The 22,931-nt window shown below is 45.1% G+C and overlaps 1 protein-coding gene across 1 annotated transcript; it reads right to left on the reverse strand.

The window, feature by feature from the left end:
* Window positions 1-645: 645 nt before the first annotated feature.
* On the reverse strand, window positions 646-21,833 carry LOC139656788 (transcriptional enhancer factor TEF-1-like). Its single transcript, XM_071534409.1, has 11 exons — window positions 21,559-21,833; window positions 16,245-16,309; window positions 15,127-15,189; window positions 12,385-12,516; window positions 12,114-12,163; window positions 11,249-11,310; window positions 5,187-5,314; window positions 4,391-4,564; window positions 1,443-1,583; window positions 1,057-1,209; window positions 646-774 (listed from the first exon to the last, which is right to left on the reverse strand). Exons 1-11 carry the CDS (start codon window positions 21,761-21,763, stop codon window positions 661-663), a joined length of 1,287 nt encoding a protein of 428 aa, XP_071390510.1. The 5' UTR covers window positions 21,764-21,833; the 3' UTR covers window positions 646-660.
* Between the last annotated feature and the right edge of the window lie 1,098 nt (window positions 21,834-22,931).

Below are 22,931 nucleotides of genomic sequence, written 5' to 3' on the forward strand. Positions count from 1 at the left end.
TCATTATTATTACCATAGCTCCGTATGATAATGCAGTAGTGTTATTTCCTTCCACGTCGCCACGACCAACAACCGCCTCTCTCTGTTTATTGATGATACACAGGGTCTGACCTTCCTCCAGTATCTTTGCAGATAACACACACTTTTAGGGGCGAAAATAGTGTGATTGTGTTTTTTTTTTTCTCCCCTGGGGTCGAGCTTCCCAAAAGCACACGACAGTAATATCACTTTAGTTTTTCATCAGAACAGCAAAAAAACAAAGTAATGGAATCTCCATTAGAAACCAATAACCATGAGACGTCAAATCCCCTGTGGAGCCAATGGGATAAGAAGATATTAGTGTCAGGGTGCATTTGGGAAAGCCCACCCAGGTACATTTAGATGCAGTGTGTGTCTATGGCTGCATTGTCACTGTCCCATTTACAGCTAACTAGAAACTTGCCCAATGACATTTTTAATTTTTCACGAGCAGCAGTGAAAACGCAGCCATCGTCTTTCTTGTGTTTCCTCCTCACTAAGTCACATTGTTTGGCTCCAAGACACACTTGCAGAATTCTGTTTAGAGATTTCCCATCAAATACCTCTGACGTTGTCTATCAATCAGCTAGCAAAGGCCATATGTGTGTGTGTGTGTGTTGGGGGTGTGTGTGTGTGTGTGTGTTATTCCTTGATGAGTCGATAGATGTGGTGCTGTGCTCCGTGCTCATTGTTGGATACCTCAAACACACACGCCATGCACAGCAGGGTCTCCTGAGTGTCTCTGTTGCTCACCACCTAGACACACACACACACACACACACACACACACACACAGAAAGAAAGAAAGGAGGGAAGGTCAAGTGTTGCATTCATGTGTCCACAAACAAAACAACGCAGCTGCACACAGGCAGGTTCGCACAAAGGATGACTGACAGTATGAATGCACGCACACACACACACACACACACACACACACACACACACACACACACACACACACACACACACACACACACACACACACACACACACACACACACACACACACACACACCAACAGAGCGTCGGCGTTCTCACCAGCAGAATAGTGAAGTTCTCCAGCACACTGTTCATCATGTACTTCTCGGGCAGGTGTTTGAGTTTGTGGATGAAGTTGATCATGTATTCGCACATCGGAGAGCGGCTGATCCTGTAGACGAAGCGGCCGTTTTCGAACCTCGCGTACTCCGTCTGCGGGGGGAGGGGGGGAGAGAGAGAGAGAGAGAGAGAGAGAGGGAGGAGGACAGTCGGTGTGAATGATGTCATCTCAAATAAGCAGACTTTCAAGCAGCATACATAGCTCTTTTCTGTGTCTGTTCAGGCATGGTGGCTATCGCTGCTCATGCCATCTACCCGGTTCTTCTTCTGCTGTCCCAGGACAGAGCGGACCAGGCACCAGACAGTGTGAATGTGTCTCTCCTCACCTCCACCTTCTCCACGACCTGCTTGCCGAAGGAGCAGACCTTGGTGGAGCAGGTGATGGTCATGTTCTCCGAGCTCTCGTACTGGCTGGACACGCCGTAGAAGGCGGCCGGGTCGTCCTGCACGTTGTAGTTCAGGTCCGCCTGGAGGGAGGGAGGGAGGGAGGGAGAGAGAGATAGAGAGAGACAGAGAGAGAGAGAGAGAGAGCGCGTCATCAGTTACACCGTCGACATCAGTGTCATTGACAGTCAGCAGCGAACCAGGAAGAAAATGGAATTAGATCCAAAAAAGGGAATAATGGGAGAAATTTGTGTTAAAGAAAAAAAAAACTCAATTACCATAGATACAAAAGGGATTGAAGGAATAATTGAGAAGGACCACTGCCTAATTTCTGCCACCAAACTGAGTCTACAGCACACTCTGCTGGTCGCTCGATCACAGAGGGATCACTTGTGTTCAAACTGCACAACTAGTCAGACCAGAGTCTTCTACATCTGGGTTACGACACAACGAGACTACTTCCTCAGTCCTAATATAGGCCTAATAAGGTGAATAAAATTCTTGAAATCTGTCAAATTTGTTTTGGGTGTCAGGAGAAAATATGAGTCACCAGAGAGGGCATTGAGATGGAAAAGATCAATCAGAGCATCTTTAGACTTTAGACCAGACAAAGACAGCATCTATTGTTGTGTGTTGTGTTCCTGTCACTCTTCACAGTCTCATCAATTAGGCAAACAGACCGAAAAAACAGTGTGAAAGTGGACTGTCCGCTGTCCTTTTCCTCCAAACCCCTTCACTTCAGCTGCCAATTTGAGCTTCACAATCTAAATTTGTCATAAAACATTACTGCAATCTTGTGAATCTTTCATTACAAACTCTAGTTATTTTGCCCAAACTTTTGGTAGCATACATTTGGTGAAATTTAATATAAAACTGCTTCATTAATGCGGTGGGAAGATACTTTCGGGGAAAAACAACAGCAGCAGCAACGACGACACGCAGAGTCCGTCTGAATTCATTAAGCCGTGAAATGAAGTGCGGCTGAGGGAGAACGGTGTTGCGTAACGTTCTGCTGCTGAAAAATATTTGGAAAATATTTATTGGGAAAATATTTCATCGTAGCGGCCGCACCTGGATTTTACACACTGGGAGAGGCGGAGGAGGGCTTGTACAAGTTGTAATGAGTTCTCTAAGGAGTCTGTCTCTGGGTTGAGGATGGACACACCCACACACACACACACACACACACATACCCCATGAACCCAACACACACACACCAAATCAAACATTAGACTCCTGCACGCACACGAATATCAAACTACTCCATTAAAGCAACTGATTATCAGAAACTGGATCCATTGTCGTAGATCAGAGACCTTCTTAATTAAATTCAGATGGGAGGCTCTCTTTGACACGACACACACACACACACACACACACCTCTTGTTTGTTTTTCACGTTACAATGAGTCAGTCCACCTCATCAATTCAGCATTTACACTGAACCCGGTTCACAGGCCTCCAGGCTCACCCCCCCCCCGCCCCCATCCCGCCAACCATATGATTGTACTGTTTCACAGCCTAACAGCTCCGCTCAAATCCAACCTGTTCATCGGTTTGATAATTAAGCCAATTATTGTGTGTGTGTGTGTGTGTGTGTGTGTGTGTATGGGGGAAAGAGCGCTGAGTGATGGAGGTGAGCTGAGATTCGCAACGGGGGAGGCAGAGCGACACAGAGAAAAGTAGAGTAGAAGAGTAGAAGAGTTAGACGGACACACACACACACACACACACACACACACACACAGGAGAGAGGGAGCAACCTGTGAGTCAGAAGGCGAGCAGGTGTTCAAACAAAGCCGCTGTGCTTTCATCAGCCCACCACCTCCGTATCCCAGGTGGAAAGACAGAACACACACACACACACACACGCCTCACACGACACACACCTGTAAATGCAGACAAAGAGACGGCGCTGAGCGGAAAAATACAGGAAGAACTAACTAGCGGAGTGCACACTTGTCGCCTCGCCTGTCACCAACCACACACTGTATGTTCAGGTCCACAACAAATCACATGGAAATATCGCTTTGGGATTTTTGTTGGCCTGTTATGATATTTAAGATTTTTTAAAGATATTTTTAATGCTATCTGGAGTTGGATGTAAGGTCAGTTTGACAACCAAAATAAAAAAACAAAAAGCTGGCAGGAAAGACAGACTATTTCTGATTGAACATAGTTAATGTAACTTCTGTGATGAAAACATATAGCATATTGTTTTAATCCTGTTCTATATTAATTCAGTCCAATGTATGTGGGTCAAACTTAATGTGACCAACTGGACATGTAAGTAATGTAATACAACATAAGAAAATAAAACCATAAAACTACACAATTGCTGGCATTTGCCTTTTTTTCATTTGCCTTACTTTCCAACTCTGTCTCGACTAAATATCATTTTACAGTTACTTCAAATGCAACTTAATTAAAAATAAACCTGTATAACATGGTGAACAATTAGACCTCTAATGACTGTATTTAAGTCTACTTTTTTATACTTTTTAATATGGCCTTAAAGCTGCATGCAATAAGCAAAACTGTCTGTCACCACTAGAGGGTGACAGAAACTGCAAGAAATTTGTAAATAAACCCACCGCAAAGCCACTCGCCCCACTGCACTACGGAGGCCTCTCAAGGACAAACACTACAAAGCACCGTGCATAAATGCTAACAGCTAAGCTAAACCTAGAGCTACAGAGAAGTGTCACCGGTTACCAGTCTCGCTTTGCCAGAACTTTCTCCCACTTTTAAACAGCGATGGGAGGAGGCGAGCTAGTTTCAAAAACGTGTAAAGCTCCGACCTGGGTGCATCTATTCCACCCGCCGCCTTGGAGTTGAGGAGTTAACGGGGCCAATCGAGCAGCAGACAGACTGCCCAGGTCTTTGCTCACCCAGAACTTGATCAGGTAGAAGGCGTTCTGCGGGCCCTTGCCGAACAGCTCCTTCAGGCCGCCCTTCTTCTCGGGGAACTTGTCGTAGATCTGCCTGATGTCCACGCACTCCAGCATGGGGTCGCTGTAGCTGGGGCTGTTCTGGCCGATGTGCACGAACAGGTGCTTGTTGTACTGTTGGGGGGTGGGGGTGGGGGGGGTGGAGGAAGAAAGGGCGACAAAATTAAAGTTGAGCCAGACGGAGAGAGAGACAAAGAGTAGACAGATGTAAGGGGTTGAGGGCATTTTGGTTCTGAGACCTTGACTTCGTTTTGCAATCTTTACCAATAAAGCCAAATTATGAACTCTCAATGTAACTGCATTTTTCTACCTGTGGGGGCAGGTATCCTCCACAGTTTCAAATAATGCAACGGACGCCCTGAAAATTTGACATCTTGACAACTTTTTGTCAACAGTCTCGCGCCGTTTCAAAGTCACCGTTGGACCGTTCCAAGGTTCTTAACTGTCCAAACAGAAAGCACCAAGATGAATGCCGGCTGTCTTTGAGCCCAGGGCAGAAAAATGACGGTGAGTCCTCTGTGTGGCAGAATGACAGATGGGCGGTGCAGTCAGAGAGATAGAGCTTTACAAAGGTTATTCATACTAGGAGAGACACAAAGGGTTTTAGAGGTGTTCTTTGCCGTGGGGTTATCTGTCATCTCTGTTTATGGGACAATAGGGAGTGCTTATGGTAGACTTATGCTGCGAGGTTGTGTGTGTGTGTGTGTGTGTGTGTGTGTGTGTGGGCGCTACTCACAGCCTCCTGGTCCCTCTGCGTCTCCAGGAAAGAGGAAAACTCGACCAGCCGTAGTTTGGTGGTGCCGATGGAGCGACCATGCCACGCCGGCTCTCTGTGTGTTTGGGCTGCAGCGGGAGGCTCATAGCCTAGGGAACGAACACACACACACACACGTATACACACACACCCAGTTTAACCTCACTTCACATCCAGTGCACCATTGTCAGGATCATTATGTATAATCACGCTATTCAGTAGGGTTAGTAGTAATGCTAGCATTAGTCTTTGCTACAAAAGTATAAAATATAGGCCATTATTGGAGGCTCATCTGCTGGACAAAGCCCGGCTGAGGTGAGAGCGTCGATATGAAAAGCAGTTGACAAAAGTAGATGAAAAGAGGTAATGATGATGAAGACATGTGGCGCAATCCCTCCGCCGGCCGACTCTCAAACTCATACACTCGAGTTACAAAAACCTTCTGCCTCCACTTTTTCCATTTAGTTTTGTATTATTGTAAATGACAGCTGAAACTGTCCCCTTCGTGTAAAACCATGGGATCTCAACGAATTATTGAAAATGCATCGTAAATTGTCAAAGATGCAAGGGTGTTAATGGGGGAAAAAAGTGGAGTAAGACACATCAGGTTATGCATTACTTATGATACAAATAACACATTAACCCGGAGATTCGACCTGGAGAGAACGTGGGATCCTAATAATCAGTCAAAAGTAACTTTCCCCGACACTGTTTCTCACTGTGTTCCCAATCAACATCATCTACACACTCCAATTACTGATTATCAAAACACAAAGAAATACGTTGAAAGAAAACAGGGTGTGTAAAAAGGTAGGTTTGTGCAACAGCTGCCCAGTGTGTAAACACAAACAGGCACTGATGTAGACATGTATGGTGAGAAGGTGACGGACACATTTTGCATAAATATATGAGGAAGAAACAAAAAGATTTCAGTTTTTTCACTAATAACTGGAAAGAGCAAGTACTTTCCAGTCCAGTGAAACTCCATTGACTTTAAGAGGAATATAGCATATGTAAATAGGATGTCATTGTACAAACCTTTTTACATTTGTAATAACAGTGTAATCTAGAAATTCAAAATAGTATCCATTTTCAAAGTTGCTAAGACGACGATATTGATATGAGCATCCAACTGGTTTATCAGCAATAAGAAATTTGTCTTTTTCACTGATTCTTTACCTTTCTCACACTAACTAAATCTTACTTTAAATATAAACTTTCCTCTTATACCAGATGCCTGATATATTTTCTGTGAGCTTAAATCCATGAAAGCTTGAACTTCTTATTTGGAGTGAGTTTGTATTAGGCAAAACAAATAAAATGAGATGAACTCAACACATCAAAGGCTAGCAATATTTTCAGAGAGTAGCCTGATTTCTCAGCCATCAGTGAGATATAGCTGATTTCACAACTTGGTATATTAGTTTGACTATGGTGCAAGTGAAATGTGGATGCTTAGCTAGCAATATGTAGAACACATTGCTGTGTTGCTGATGATTTTGTTATTTTCATAGGATTTGTTGGCGGTAAGCAATTCATTAAAAAACACCAGCCTTATCCTTTAAGCAGAAGGAAAATCACTGGTGTAAACACCTTCTCAAGCAAAACTAAAAGCAGCTCTTTAAAATGCACTCAAAGTAAAAGTTAGTTTTTAATGAAAGAGAATATCTACTCAGTGTAATGTGTTAGAGGGTGGAATGAGGAGGAATGATACATGAACAGTGTTGTGAGGCAATGTAAAGTATGTACGTATTTCTTCATTATACTCTTATTCCTTATAGCATTAGAAGCTGCCATGTAAACAATGTGAGAGCATTTAGCCGTCTACTTGGGGTATGTTACGATGCATTGTTGACCACAATGTTACACAGTGTGTGTATCACAGTTATAAGGGTGCTGATACACCTGGCAGTTTTCTGGGCAATGTAGGCTACACTCCCAATACCAACTAACCAAGTGAAAACACAGGAGTAACATCTATTCAAGTGTTGCCTTGCAAAAAGATTCTCCTGTGTGATTAAATCAACAATGTAAAGGCAACTTCTTGATCGATCTTGATCATCATAGTTACAGATATTTATTTTCCTTGGTCATCTCTGCCTGAACAGTTGAACCAAAACAGAATCTGTCATGAAGAGCTGAATTCTACTGCCAGTGACTCAACAATAAGTCCATTCCGTCTCCCACAGAAACACACAGTGAACTTGTTCATTTGAGCCACTAGTATCAACTGTGTTTGAGTGCTTTTGCATCTATTCTGTAGTTGTGAGTTTGGTAGTTGGTTTTATTGTGTACTTGTTTCTGCACTGTTGATTTGCCATCCAGTAACAAAACATCCATGGACTGGATCGCAGGAGAAAGGGGGATCTATAGACCCATCAAGGTATGTGAGCATTGTTTTTTGAAGTTAAATAGTAAAGATTTTGAGCTGTAATCAAAATGTAGCATAAGGGGCTTTTGAGTGACATTATCTAATTTTCTTTAAAGGTCTTGTTCTATACACCGATATATGAACAGACCTTACAGCTCTGCTGGGAGAGAAAATACTACCTTCCACAAGTAAGAACAACTTTTGTTTCACACCCACACAAAATAAAAAACACCTGATGAATTCTGGTAGAGTTGTGTTTCTTATGCTTATACATGAGGACATCTGATGTTGTCCCTTCTCTTGTAGAAAAAACTGATGGTCCAGTTGCTGAGGTTTCAGCAACAAAACCAGGTCCCATCTGAACTAACAGTTGAGGACATGACTGACTGGCTGGTGGAGCGGGGCAAGAAATCTCTCAGGGAGCGGTGAGACATACTGAGACACATGTTAAGCTAGTCTGTTTCTAATGAGAAGAAACTAGAGCAACAGTTAAGATGACCCTTCTGTTTTCTTTCTATTTGAAGATTGTGGAGGTTTGAACTGGAGGGTTTTGATGAGAGTGTCCAGCCTCTCCTCTCGCTGGTAAGACCATGATCATGAAAAGACTCGGTTTGAAATAACACTAGATTGATCCTGTAAATATGTCAAATCTGAATGGGGAATCCCATTTCTTGTTTCAGGTGTGGGAGGTGAACATCAGCATGAAAATGAGAGACATTGAGTTTGAAGCCCGAATGGTGCTCAACTCACCTGAAGCCAACAGTCCTTGTTTTCAGTAAGTCACATTTATAAGATTAGATTAAACTTGAATGATTCCAGTGGGGAAATTGGGTCTTTGCAGCAGCCAATAGTAATAAGATAGGTTCAAGTGTATTTCAACTTATTTTGAGCGCCTCTCATCGACAGAGACCCTCAGATCATCCGGCTGGCTGAGGAAGCAACCAGGAGCCTGATGGAGAAGCAGCAGCCCAGCTCCAGCCTCCTCGGCCCCCAGGAAGTGGCGATGCTGGTTGTGCCCAAAGTCCTGCAGGGCTTCTGGCTTCATCCGGCGAGCCTCTCGTGCGTCATGCCCTCACTACAGCTCAGCGACCTGGCTGTCGGAGTCACACAAGCCGTTCAGGATAAGCTCTCCGCCTCTCTGACCTCCACGGACCATCAGGCCGCCTTCTCCCGCTCCATTCGGGAGGAGAAGGTCCTTTCTATCCAGGACAAGATCAGAGAGAATTACACACCAGATCTCCTAGTGGAGGAGCTGAACCGCTTTGATCCTGAGCTGCTGACCAGGATTGTTGACGTCACAGTGGGGGAAATCTGTGTGCTTTTCGAGCCGCAGAAACACACTGAAATGTCTACTGAATGTCTGCTGAACACCATAGAGGTAAGAAGACCTGTGCACAAGTATGATAGAGTAGCAGCATAAGATACTGTGGTGTAAAAAAAACAAACTGTATCATTTTCTAAAGCCAGCTGTAGTGGATGGAGCCGTGAACTCAACCTCCCTTGATGGAGATTTGAACAAGGGGTCCGGCCTGGAAGAGGACACAACACGAAGCCCAGAAATGGACTCTGCTGTTGCTTCAGCTCCTCTGGTTCCTCTGAGCCTCCCTGCTGAAGCTCCTCTGGTTCCTCTGAGCCTCCCTACTGAAGCTCCTCTGGTTCCTCTGAGCCTCCCTACTGAAGCTCCTCTGGTTCCTCTGAGCCTCCCTACTGACGCTCCTCTGGTTCCTCTGAGCCTCTCGACTGAAGGTCCTCTGGTTCCTCTGAGCCTCCCTACTGACGCTCCCGTGCTTCCTCTGAGCCTCTCGACTGAAGGTCCTCTGGTTCCTCTGAGCCTCCCTACTGACGCTCCTCTGGTTCCTCTGAGCCTCCCTACTGAAGCTCCCGTGGTTCCTCTGAGCCTCCCTACTGACACTCCTCTGGTTCCTCTGAGCCTCCCTACTGAAGCTCCTCTGGTTCCTCTGAGCCTCCCTACTGAAGCTCCTCTGGTTCCTCTGAGCCTCCCTGCTGAAGCTCCTCTGGTTCCTCTGAGCCTCCCTACTGAAGCTCCTCTGGTTCCTCTGAGCCGCCCTGCTGAAGCTCCTCTGGTTCCTCTGAGCCTCCCTACTGAAGCTCCCGTGGTTCCTCTGAGCCTCCCTACTGAAGCTCCTCTGGTTCCTCTGAGCCGCCCTGCTGAAGCTCCTCTGGTTCCTCTGAGCCTCCCTACTGAAGCTCCACTGGTTCCTCTGAGCCTCCCTACTGAAGCTCCTCTGGTTCCTCTGAGCCTCCCTACTGAAGCTCCACTGGTTCCTCTGAGCCTCCCTACTGAAGCTCCACTGGTTCCTCTGAGCCTCCCTACTGAAGCTCCTCTGGTTCCTCTGAGCCTCCCTACTGAAGCTCCTCTGGTTCCTCTGAGCCGCCCTACTGAAGCTCCTCTGGTTCCTCTGAGCCGCCCTGCTGAAGCTCCTCTGGTTCCTCTGAGCCTGAGGAAGAGAGTCCGACGTTTCTTCCGCCGGCTGTTTAAAACAGTCTGCAGCTGCTGCTGTACAGCCGAGGAAACAGAGAAGGACTGAAATTCCCTCTGCCAAAAATAAATTCAGTCCTGCATTGCAATCAGTCCATGTCAGTCAATTTTTTTCATTTATTGTGAATTGATGCTATGCAAAATGAAGAAATTATCATATAGGAATTGTATGTTGTTATCAAAGTTGGAGTTACATGGTCTTCACACCATGTAACTCCAACTTTGCTGATTTTCATGTTGTAAATTCAGTTGAAGGATTACATGCTGCTCTATGGGTTTAATTAATTCTATGGCTCTTGGTGCTTATGAAAGACTTTCAAAACCCTTTGGAAATTTGAAAAAATGCATGACGGTGAAGCTATAAAACAAGGCTGGTAGGTAGCAATGTTTTAAATGCATTATTTGAATCCAGTAAATCCCATTATTATTCACATTAGAGGTTTCCAGAGGTTTAACAAAACTTAAGAACATGTAAGTCAGAACTGCAGACTGAACCCAATAGTTGTTTGGCTGTTTTTAGATAGACTTACAGTCAGTAAGGCCCTAACAGCCAGTTTGTGAACATGTCCAAAGCTGTCAAATATCAGGAGCATCAGGACTAGGATTGACCAGGTAGCTGCTGCTGATACAAATGCTAAATCCAGAGTATGAGAGCACTACTCAAATTCTACAGAGGATTTTATATCAGGTTCTGTTAATTTGACATGGCTGTTCATGGTATAAAATAAGATGACCAGATGACAGATGAGTCACTGGTTTGTTATCAAGCACTGGCCTAGTTAGTTTCAAAAGTAACTTTCCCCAACACTGGTTCTGAGATACTGAGCATCTAAGATTTGACATACTGTTATCTATCTTTTTAAATATTTAACCCCAAAAGGTTCCAAAAACACCACACAAGCATAAAGTCACATTCAAAGATCATGAATGTACGGATTAAAAAATAGAGTCAGAGAGAACCCTGTGATTCCAAGCTCACAATGCGTTCTTTTTCTCGGTTTGACCTCTTGAAAAGACAGACCTCGGGGCACACTGGAGACCCCGGGGCTCAGATTGAGGCGCACCGGTGTGCCGAGCGGCCCCCCCGCAGAGAAGCAGCGGTCTAAATGACAGGAGACGGGACTGCCTGTTCGCTTCGGAGAAAGGAGGTAATTGTACCGCGGTCCCTCTCACCTGAGATAGTGGTGGTCCCTGCTGTCTGCACAGAGTAGGCTTGCTGAGAGAACGGCTTGATACTGAGAGAAAGAGAGACGAGAAAGAGAGATGGCAAGAAAGAGCAAAGCAAAGAGGGAGATAGAGACAAAGACAGAGTAGGATTAGGTACGTTATACCACTAATATTGTACAGCAAGGAATCATCAATAGGAGGACTGCACACACACAAACACACACACACACACACACACACACACACACACACACACACACACACACACACACACACAGCCCTATAAACAAGAAACAGAGACAGCCAATTTATCACTGGCACAGAAAAGAGCATAAACCTAACTAGAACTGAGCAAGCAGTGAAATTATACCCACTAGCTAGAATATGAAAAGAAGCTAATGAAGATGGTGTGGCCTTGGACAATGAGAGTATGAGAGGACAGTCAGTATATGTAAAGATGAACAAGCCACTTCCAAGGTTATAAACATGTAAACATATCATCCTCCATGAATGATGCAGGCACTCCTTGGGCCAATCAAGTTTCATCAGAATGGGACCGGTGGTGTAGCATTATGGCCTCTCATTTTGCCCTTTAATTATTGCGTTCCCATCAGACCAATCAGTGTGATATATTTTTTTTTTTTAAAGCCTAACAAACACCAAACCCAAATTTGTGGTGAAGCTTGGCATCTAATGGTGAAAAGTAGGATACTGGACTGACTATCTGCTATCGGCTGATCTTTGGTGCCAGGTGATGTCACAACCTGTTGTACTCTATAGAAGGTGACATCACCTGGCACCAAAGAAATAACACACTTCAAAGCTGGGAATCAGTAATCAAGTGTAGGTATACAAGGTCGGTGTGACTTACTCTTCTGTGTTGGAGCTGGACTGGCCTCCAGGAATCATCCCCTGCCAGAGCTTTACAAGACACACACACACACACACACATTAGTACATTGGACTCAATACATTGGCACAATACAAATGAAATACAGTGTGTTCACTGCGACTTCACATTGAGCACATGTGACCAACAGATCGTAAAAAATATTATTGCTTTATTCTTATTCATGTCCTTGTGTTTCCTGTATTTATTTGTACATAAACAACTCAAGTCTCTGTGTGTGTGTGTGTCACACCTGTGCGTTGCCGGGGAAGCTGGCCCGTACTATTCCAGGCAGCAGCTTGCTGTGTATGGCCGTGGCTGAGACGATCTGAGCCGAGGACATGGAGGAGATGCTCTGCAGAGCCTTCTCCTTGGCACTCTGGTCCTGCACAGGAACAGACACAGCATCGTCATCATCGTATACGATACACAGAGACATGGAGGCATGTGTTTGACAAGCCTCCTTTATAGTCTGTTCCTACAAGAAGTAAACCCTGTCATGTAGAATGTAATCAGAGCAGCATAGCGTAATCAGAAAAGCAGGAAATAACGGGAACGAAGAAGAAAAAAGGGAATTATCATGAGAAATGAATCCAAAATTCTACAGAAAATCAAGGCCCTGGAGGGAAAAAAACGTCATAATTGTGGTGATCCTCATCCTGGCTGTCATTATCTCACTGGTTGTGACCAGACTGGCTCCTCCGGATTCTTCCTTCTAGTTATGATTACACAAAGTGTCCAACTGCCATTGCCAACGGCCCAATATGGAGCTGCTCATATAGCCATCAGTGCAAGATTGTGGTTAGTAGTAATAGTAGTAGTATTTAGAGAAGCAGAAGAAAATGTATTTGCATATTTTGTGTAGAACTTTTCAAACCAGGGTTGCAAAGTGCTTTACACATAATAAAGCACTGATAAGAAGAGCCAAACATAATGACATACAGGATTTTAGAGGAATAAAAGAGGCTGAAACAAGAAAAAAATAGGTGAAACGCAACTACATAAAACCCCGTCAGTGAGAAAGTGCTTTAATACGCCTCTGGTGTTGACAGCCAGAGGCCCGTCACCTTTAGTGTTTAGTCTCGACCTCAGCAGGCCGAGAGCTTCCTGCTGGGAGATCCCAACCCGGCTCATAAGGGATTAAAGCTCTAGACCTGGCTGAGCCGCAGAAGTAATCAGCAAAATCTTCAAATCAATTCCAAATCTAACAGGCAACCAGGCTAAACAAACATAAGCAGGGGTAATATGATCCTGTTTAGTCTCCGTCAATAACCACAAAGCATATATTCTCTCTGTGACCCTGTGTGTTCATGCCTTCGTTGTCTGCCTCTTCATCGCCTGTGGTGCTTTTTTACCTCAGCCTCGGACTAGATGTTGTTTCAAGGCAGACAGCCCATCAAGATGAGTGACAGGTGCTGGGTTGTGAACTTGACCAACCGAGGGGGAGGTGGGGGCGGGACTAGCGAACCCTTTGCTGCCTCAAGGGGGAAAGTTGCATATTGGGAGAAGGTAGAAGTCTGAACTTGTCGGCTCATACTGTATGTAACGGTTGAGCTAAACACAATATGAATGCACAAAGCAGCTAAACCAAATTGAATCATGGAGAGGAATCACTTGATTGGCAGCTTCACTCATGTTGATTGGCACTGACAGAATCCCTCCCAATCCTCAGGGAGGTAATGACATTACAGCAGGTATTGAGATGAGAATCATACTGCATCTTCACATTAAATCCTATGGAACCATATGGGCTTAATGAAATCCTTGACCTGAACCCATTTCTTTAATACGCATTAACCCATGCTTTCTTTTGTTTCTATGGGAAATCCAACAGAACCACAAATAGCCCCTTTTCAAATGACCGGAGAATGCGTGTGCAGCATTTTTAATGTGCTATAGGAAGAGGTATGATGCTTTAATAACATGTTTGGAGCACTTTCTAGCAGTCAACACTAGTTACTATGGACATATCATTTGGATTATATTAACTGGTGTGTGCCTATTTTTTTTACCATCTTTACATTTTGATGATATATTGTGAAAAAAACTATATAAATGTCTCTTGGTCTCATTAAAAGATAAACCATTCTAATCTATGCATTGTTCCAAAGAAGACAAAAACATGACTCAGTATGTTGCTCACACATGCTTCAAACCTTTGGTGTGATTGTTTTGGGGCATGATTTACATTTTTACACACTATGTGTGTACAGTGATAACATGGTAACACTGTTTTGCTGTCAGTGTGGCTGTTTTTTCCTTCTTTGATTACAGAATGTTTGTTAGTACAGAGTCAAAATAAGTAGAAGACTCAGTGATTTTCTGGCATATTGGGTGACATGACTCAAACAGCCTTTATTATCAATTCTAATCAACCATCTGCCATTTATTTTTATGACAAAGCACACTTATCAATTTTGATGTTCTTGCTTTGTTACGACTGCTCTTCACGCACAACGCGCACTACTTTGGCGGCTTTACATGGAGTAATTACAACCAACGGTGAGGAAGAGGAAAACAGAAGGAGGGAGAGGGAGGAGGAGACAAAGAAGGCAAGAGATTAATGGACTGGGAGGGTGGAGAGAGTATGAGAGGAAGGAGGGAAGAGGAGAGAGAGAGAGAGAGGGGAGAGGAAAGAGGGGAACAAATGTAAGGATATAAGAGGATAACAGGAAGAGGAGGAGGAGGAGGAGGAGAGGGGGGGTGTTCTTAGAGGAAACCTAAACAGGCCTAATTAGACACCTAGGATACAGGAGTCGCCATGACAGGCATCCCAACAGTCAACAAGGATGTGAGGAACACTGAATCCTGATTGCTCTTGTACAGAATGCTTCCTAATGGCAGGACAGGCTTGTGTACAATGCAGTTGTAGTTATTTCTGATGACGATTTCCTTGGATTGTCTCTTATGAAAATGCTGTGGGTTATTATTTTAACATAGACCGCACCTGCCAACTCTAATCACACTCCTATTTAATGTCTTGGGTGAGTCTTACCTTTAGTTTAGAATGAAACTCCCTGGATTTCCTTCTGGCTAAAACCTGGATATGGCTGGACACCTAGTGAGGAGAGGAAGAGGAGAGGAGAGGAGAGGAGAGGAGAGGAGAGGAGAAGGCAAGAGGGGGGAGGGACGAGGAGGGTAGAAAAGAGAAGAGGAAGGACCAAACAGTGAGTTGCCATGGTTATGAAAGGACTGTTGCCACACTGGAAGGGCACACACACACACAAGCACACACACACACACACATTACTCCCCTGACAACAGTGAATAGACCCATCTATGCATCTATGCTTTCCAGGCGAGTGAAAAGACACCTGGGAAGATAGGCTGGAACTACAATACTAAAACAACACTACTTACAGATGTTGCTACTATTTGTACTGTCAAAAAAATTATAAAGTACATTGTTCTCTTCTAATGAAAAAATGCCTGGAAACATGCCATTGAAATGCACACTAGTCCTCTCATACTTTCTAATTATTTCAGTGCTAGAGAAAACACAGTGACAGACGCATGACTGCAATGCTTCAGCTCTATTCTAGTCATTTACTGAGAATGACAATTCACTGTTAAGTGAAGCAGCTAATAGGGAGGGAGGTCATGAATATACAAGTCTCTTAGCCTTGGCTGATTCTAAAATTAGCCGTTCCCTTTCTTTCTCATAAAGCCACAATGGCAATTCCGCACAATAGCGGCCCCTAATGGCAGCGAGAGGTAACTTTTTTAATTTTGATCATGTCAGTAAACACATTTTTTCGTGGTGAAGAGGTTCGGCCACCGTTGTTGAGTCCAGCTTTCTCTGGACGGAGTTTGCATTTCACTCTTAAGTAAGTATATAAGCATTTCCAACCAGTAACTGTATCAGACACTAGAAATAATAATCATAATTTTGGTAAACACTGTGAATCTATGGCATCTTCATCACGGGGGACGGGACGCTCTTCTCTGCTGCGGCCCTGCTTTGTGATTCAGGCCGATAAGACAGGTGTATTTTGACATAAAATGGTTGGCACCGTTCCTCTAATCATATCTGTATAAATCTCATTAGGAGCAGATATGATGCATACGGCAGACGGCGTGATTGGATTTCACGCATGCTTTCATTATTATTACCTGCTTCCTCGTCCGCGTCTTGCCCGTTCGGAGCTTGATGTATCTGGCTATCAGCTCGTTACGACCTAAGAGGGGAAGAGACAAAGAACACACTTCAGAAACATTATGCATGCTATATTGTCACACACACACACACACACACACAGAGAAACAGAAGAGAACATTTCTACTATCCCTCTTTCTCTCACATACAAAAGACAATCAAGCAGGAATCATATGACCCCGACAAACAACTTAGCGCATGATTTAGCACTGTTGACCCGGTGACCTTCTGACGTGCAGCTTCACATACTACCGCTGTAATCACCAATACCCCTGTTGGGCCCTCCACACACACACACACACACAATCACACACACACACCACGGCCCTGAATACACATGACCCAACAATACAGGCATTCATGCAGACCGGCCGTCCCCTGATTAAAGGAACCAGCAGGCCAGCTGTACCCATGCTTACGGGTGTGCACATATGCGCACACACACACACACACATATACGCGCACACACACACACACACGCTTACAATGCTGAATAATTCAACCCATTCAATAGGGAGCACAGCAGACTCAGCATGACCTGGCTAGTAGATTAGTGAGAGAAAGAGAGGGAGACAGAGAAGGGAGGCATTAAACCACTGTATTACATGCATGCTCGAAAACCTGTGTGAACTGTGTGTGTGTGTGTGTGTGTCCAAATTAAACAGAGCTCATGCTATAGTTTCATAGCATTGCACTGCAGTCATTTCTGAAGTCTCGCCTATCTAACCCCTTAAATTCCTTAAAAAAAAACACTTCATATAAGCTAGTTTTAAACATTTCAAACAGTGCAGTTGTTTAATTTCATTATCATGTTGTTGTGGTTCTGCTAACAAGTCTGTCAGCACTCCATGATCTGGTCTGGTTTGTCCCCTGGCCCGCTTTCTATGCTTTCTATGCCGACCAAGTGGAAAACCAAAGTCAGGCCAGCTGGCCAACTGATGGTCAAGATCAGCACAAAGCCAAACCTCAACACACTACCCAAATGGCTCACAACAATAGCCCTAACTAACTAGCAGATGGCGTGTGTGTGCGTGTGTGTGTGTGTGTGTGCGTGTGTGTGTGTGTGTGTCCTGACCAATCCCGCTCTCACTGAGATAGGGAGCTTAGACTGATAAAAATCTACAGCTCCCCATGCAGGTGTTTTCCTCCGAGCAGTCAAAAGCAGTGACTGACAACAGCGCACACACACACACACACACACACACACACACACACACACACGCACATACGTATATACATACATAAGCACACACACTGACACACTCACACACACACACACACACACAGAGTCCTGGCTGCGGAGGCTGACATCTGACTCCAGAGGGGCCAGCTGGTCTTTCTAGGAGGCTTAACGGTGAATTATCATCCTTCACTAACCCTGCGGCACACATCCCTCGCTCTCTCTCTCTCTCTCTCCCTCCCTCTCTCTTTCTCAAAAACGACCCCTCCCTCCTCCCTCCTCCCTCTCCCCCTCCCGCCTCTGCTCTCCCTCCCTCAGTCCCTCTGTCCATCCATCCTCTGTCTCTGGCTCTTCCCTCCTTCCCTCCTCTGCTCCTGAATGGCCTTCCCGTATGCTCCCTCCCTCCCTCCCTCCCTCCCTTTCTCTCTCTCTTACCCTCCCTTCTACTTGCCCAGTGAAAGACTTCAAGGCCAAAGTCAGATGGTCATTAAGCGTGACGAACAGAGGCGACCCCCCCCCCCCTCTTCCTCCCTCTATCTCCAGGCCAGGGCTGAAACCACTCTGTTTGAAAACAGATATTAAGAGAGAGAAAATACACAAAAAAACAGAATTCGACGGTTAAGAAAACGAGGCTCTACCGATGACGTCATCAAGAGGCGACTCCATTGCCGGTGAATGGGAAACCAAGTCCAGATTGAAATCCACAGATTCTAGTGTCAATGTTCACACACACTGACCATGTTTACATGCAGGCTGAAAAAATGATTGAAATGCAATTATGTGAGAAGAGGCAGCACCCATTTAAACTCCATACTTTGGTTATTTTAGTGTGATTACGCTCTTAATCGAGGAAGAGCAATCGCAATAACATATGGAACGATCTGATTTGAGATCAGCCGGATTATATATGCACCTTAATCACATTTCTTTTGATCAAGTGCCATATGTGTAGCTGGTGATGTAACTCATGTTCGGTCAGCTGTCATTTCCATTTGAATGCTTGAATCATGTAAATGACTTAATCACACTGTTGTCTTTAATCAATCAATCATTTGTCTATTGTAGGTACTGCACCAAAATCTACAGATATGTGGAGAGAGAGAGAGACACACACACAACCAGAATGAATGAGCAATCTAGCAATTTGGCAAACCTGTGTGTGTTTTGTGTCCGCACAGAGAGCCATTCTCTCCTCTATTCTGCCCGCTCACCACCTTTGGTTAACCGAGCGATTAAGAGCTCCGGCTGCTTCAGAATAGTCGCGAAACCCTTTTAGAGGAAGGCCGGGGCCTCGCTGACCGCAGTCGCTAACAAGGTTGGAGCGGTGCGTATTGTTTTATGCCCTGGGAAGACCTCGGGAGACCACAGCACCCGAAAACCCCCTGGCTCCGAGCCTGGCTTCAGCAAGGCTTCAGTTTTTTTTTTGGTTTTCTAATTTGTCCACATCTTTCTCCTTGGACTTTCTGTTGATGCAGTTTGAGTTTCTCTTCTCTTTGTCTGTTCAGCCATCACTGCTCATGCTAACTACCCAGTTCTTCTTCTTCTGTTTATTCCAAACAAACCGGAAACGTAAAACGCATCACTCCCTGTGCAGCAGAGGATTTTTCCCCAGGAAGGAGCTACCAGACACCAGGCTGTTTAGAACAGACAATGTAAAAGCTTTCATGAAGTGGATATAGGTTGAATCACTATTGGATTATATCAATCCGCAATAGAGAGTAGCAAAACACACATTTATTTCAATAAAGATATTGTGGATTATTACTTTACATACCAAATGTATGTTCTCCTTTAACGTGTCAGGGCATACTCTTTGTTTTCATCACCTCAAACAAAATCTTACTCTCTTTTTTGCATGAATTATTTTTTAAGCATCCAATCGGACACACATTCAAACACATCGCAAAGCCACAATCCTTCAGATTCTCAACACACACACACACACACACGATTTCCATCTCAATTTGGTCAAGGACAGGTGGGCACTAGCTGTCCAGTGTCCTTACCACAGGAACATTGCTTCACACACCTCAACTATGCACCTTCTCCGCGTGTGTGTGTGTGTGTGTGTCAGCGAGAGAAACCCGCCCGACCTCTGGAGAGCACACGCCAGTAATTCATCCTTTTTTTTTTTTTTAATTCCTCGTCTCCATCCTGAACGCGGGCCCCCCCCCCCCCCCGATCCGCGGCTTCAGGCCCCCCCCCCCCCCCAGGTTCGATACGTGCTTCTGCAGGGGGGACAAAGCCACCGGCCGCCGCTCTCTACCTCTCCCCCGTACCTTTCGCCCAGGATAATAGCGCTATTATTCACCTTTTCATTCTCTCTCTCTCTCTCCCATTCACACGCGCGTCCATTTATGATTCCCCTATGCTCCCCCCCCCCCACGTTTTTTTCCTTCTTCGGTCCGTGTATTTTTAGACCCCGCACATTGCCCCCTATATATCTCGTTTTTTTTTTTTTTTTACCTCTTCTCTTTTCTGCGGGACTGCTCACCTGACACTCCAACAACTCAAGGAAGCCACAAAAAAAAAAACGCGGCATTAATAAGCGGCACAAAAAGGAAACCTGCAGCACTATATGCGGTATAATAAAGCATAGTGAAATTCCCTCTGCCTATTCTAAAGATCTTATCCGCAGCAAAGAGAAGACGGAAGAGAACAAAGAAGTTCCATCAGGACTGTTTGCATAACGCTTTTAGTAAAGAGAAGAGATAAGAGATGAGTTATAGAATGTGAAAATACAAATTCAAAGTAATATACTATCCTGTTTAAATACGTCGAATGAATACAACCTCTCTTTTCTTTGTGCATTAATCATAAGGGAAATGGCACAGAAAAATGAGCCAAAAATAAGAACAAACTTGATATTGATTCGTTATTCCCGGTTAGCATAGATGTCTCAGTATTGATTAAGACCCCCCTGGTCTCTGTGCCCGACCTCGACTCGTCCCCCTCTCCCCACACTTTGCCCCCTTTCCCTGCTCAGTCTCTAACTCAATCAGGTCACCGTGATAAACATGTCAACAACCCGGACACACGGGTCAACAGGGTAAACGAACGATGGTCAACAAGGCAGAGAAAAGACAGAGAGAGAGAGAGAGAGATGCAGACTGATTGACTTGCAACTGATCAATAAGCAGGAACTCAAACAGGAGATTTAGTATCAGTGTGAGTGTGTGTTTGCTGAACTTTACTGTAGTGTGTTTCAATCCGACTAGGTCCCAGGGAAAAGACTTCATCAACTGTGTCCCAGACTGGGGGAAAAAAACAAACAAACAACAAAACCCTTGGCACACACATCTGGGATCCTCATTAATAAAGATTAAAGTCATCATACTAGAACACACACGGCCATACAAGGCCGAAAACACAAGCAGCAGTATCAAAAAGAAATCGCTAGAGTGCACTCTGCATTTATATCCCATGGTTCACAACAGAGAGAGGGAGGGGGGGGGGGGGGAGAAAGAAGAGAGAGAGAGAGAGACAGACAGACAGAAAGAGAGAGAAAGGGGGAAGCGCAGCTGGTGGCAGCCAGAGGACCATCTGTTCCTCACTCTATTAGTTCACACACTCTCTCTCCCTCTCTCTCTCTCATTCTCAGACATACACAAAGATCCAAAAACACACACACACACACACACACACTCCTCCCCTCTCGGATGCACCTATAGCATGCCTCCATTACCTCTCCTCCACTGTTATGTTTTGCCTTTCTCTCTGAAACGTTTCAGCAGCTTGGGACTCTCAGTGGATGTGTCATAGCGCTCTGTGGAGACGTCACAGTCTACCAGCACAGACTAGACTGTGCAAATCAATCAGCAACACTGTAAACTGTGGTACTTCACTATACAGATACACTATAAATATACACAAGCGTGTGACCCCAGCCTGCCGTGCCTCTAATAGGTGTGCAACGCATCTTAGCCTCATTCACAAGTATTATCGTCCTTCAACACACTCACACACACACTTCTAAAAATACACAGGGCCATCTTTCCTTCATTGACGAGTACGATTTCTATCCTTCAACAAGGCTAACACACACCACACTCACACACACACTCATTTCTACCCGCTCTCCCATCACTCACCGTACATCTTCCCTTCATCCGACAGTATGATCTTCCTCCTCCCGCAGGGGGGGTAGATGGCCAGGGCCTCCTGGAAGCTCTGTTCGATGTCGGGGCTCCAGACCCCCTCGGGGTCCCCGTCCATGGTCTTGTCCCCTCCCGAGTCGCTCAGTCTGTCCATGTCCTCCCCCGGACTCTCGCTGCCGCTCCAGCTATTGCGGTCCATGACGCCGGCTAACGCTAGCTAGCTAATGTGGCCAAACACAGCTCGGTGCTAGTGCTAATGGTGTTTAATTACCGACTCCCAATGGGAACTGTTGGCCGCTAGCAACTGGAAAGTAAAGGCAAATGCTAACTGTTGCTTAGGGTAACTAGCACCTAGCCGACAGCCAATGGTAGCAAATGCTAACCACCAATAATGATTCTAAGAGTAGCTGGAAAGACTAGAGACAACTCAGCCAGCTGGTCCAAGTCCCAGACAGCAGGAACCTAAAACAGAAAAAACCAGATGAAAGAAATTATTTTCTATTACTTGAAACTGAAGCTATACCAGGCAACTTCATATGTTGGCAGCTCCAATCTCTCGTTACATAATTTGAATTTGGGTATCGAAGTTGAAACCATTTTCAAACAGTAGCCTCTCACTGCCGTTTGGTTGCCGAGCGCGCTGAGAGGGAACTGTTTGAAAACCGTTTGAAAACCGTTTCTGGGTTCTGAAGTTCAAACATCTCCCTCTGCACTGGGCAACTTCGCATGCTGGCGGCTCCAGATGGCACAGCGAGCGGCGGCTGTGTGAACTGCAATACCCAGAAATCCCGTGACATGATGTCAGTGAACTGCACACAGAGCGGTATTTGCCAACCCGGCCGGTCTGTGATGGTTTCTACCAAAGATACCAAAGAGAGAGAGGAGAAGATCTAATGTTGGTGAGTCCAGCTTTCTCTTATGGGACGCTCTGTTCTGTTGCGGGTGGATTTTTACATCAAAATCTTGCCCAGTGCGGCTTTAAGTTTCGATTTGTTGAACATGGTATTGGCCTGTTCCCCAGCTGCTACAGGCAAATTATTGCTTCTTTTCAGGGAAGAAATCGTCTGTCTTGTTAAAGTGTTAGCGAGAGAGAGCGAGAGAGAGAGAGAGAGACAGAGAGAGAGAGAGAGAGACTACTACCACACACTTACTACTGACAGCTTTTAGGAAGAAAAAAAAAAAAAAGAGAAACTAAAGGGGCTTGCCAGCTGCCTACAATTCCACTAGAATCCCCCACGGTAAACAGCAGGGTTGGCACAGCGCACACACACACTCTCTCTCACACACACACACACACACACACACACACACACACACACACACACACACACACACTTATAGTGCCAGCTCCTTGGGCAAACACATGT

Source organism: Centroberyx affinis, unplaced genomic scaffold (assembly GCF_046629955.1).
Source record: "Centroberyx affinis isolate AG114_WGS23_722 - 3 ecotype Tasmania unplaced genomic scaffold, CSIRO-AGI_Caff_v1 ptg002538l_1, whole genome shotgun sequence".
NCBI lineage: Eukaryota > Metazoa > Chordata > Actinopteri > Beryciformes > Berycidae > Centroberyx > Centroberyx affinis.

Bases quoted from the DNA above. Each gene is read 5' to 3' on its own strand.
- LOC139656788 (XM_071534409.1), bottom strand. From the start codon at position 21,763: ATGGACCGCAATAGCTGGAGCGGCAGCGAGAGTCCGGGGGAGGACATG. The intron at 16,310-21,558 runs GTGAGTGATGGG...TTCCCCTCTTAG, and splicing joins GGATGAAGGGAAGATGTACG to GTCGTAACGAGCTGATAGCC. The intron at 1,584-4,390 runs GTGAGCAAAGAC...CCCTCCCTCCAG, and splicing joins TCTACCTGATCAAGTTCTGG to GCGGACCTGAACTACAACGT.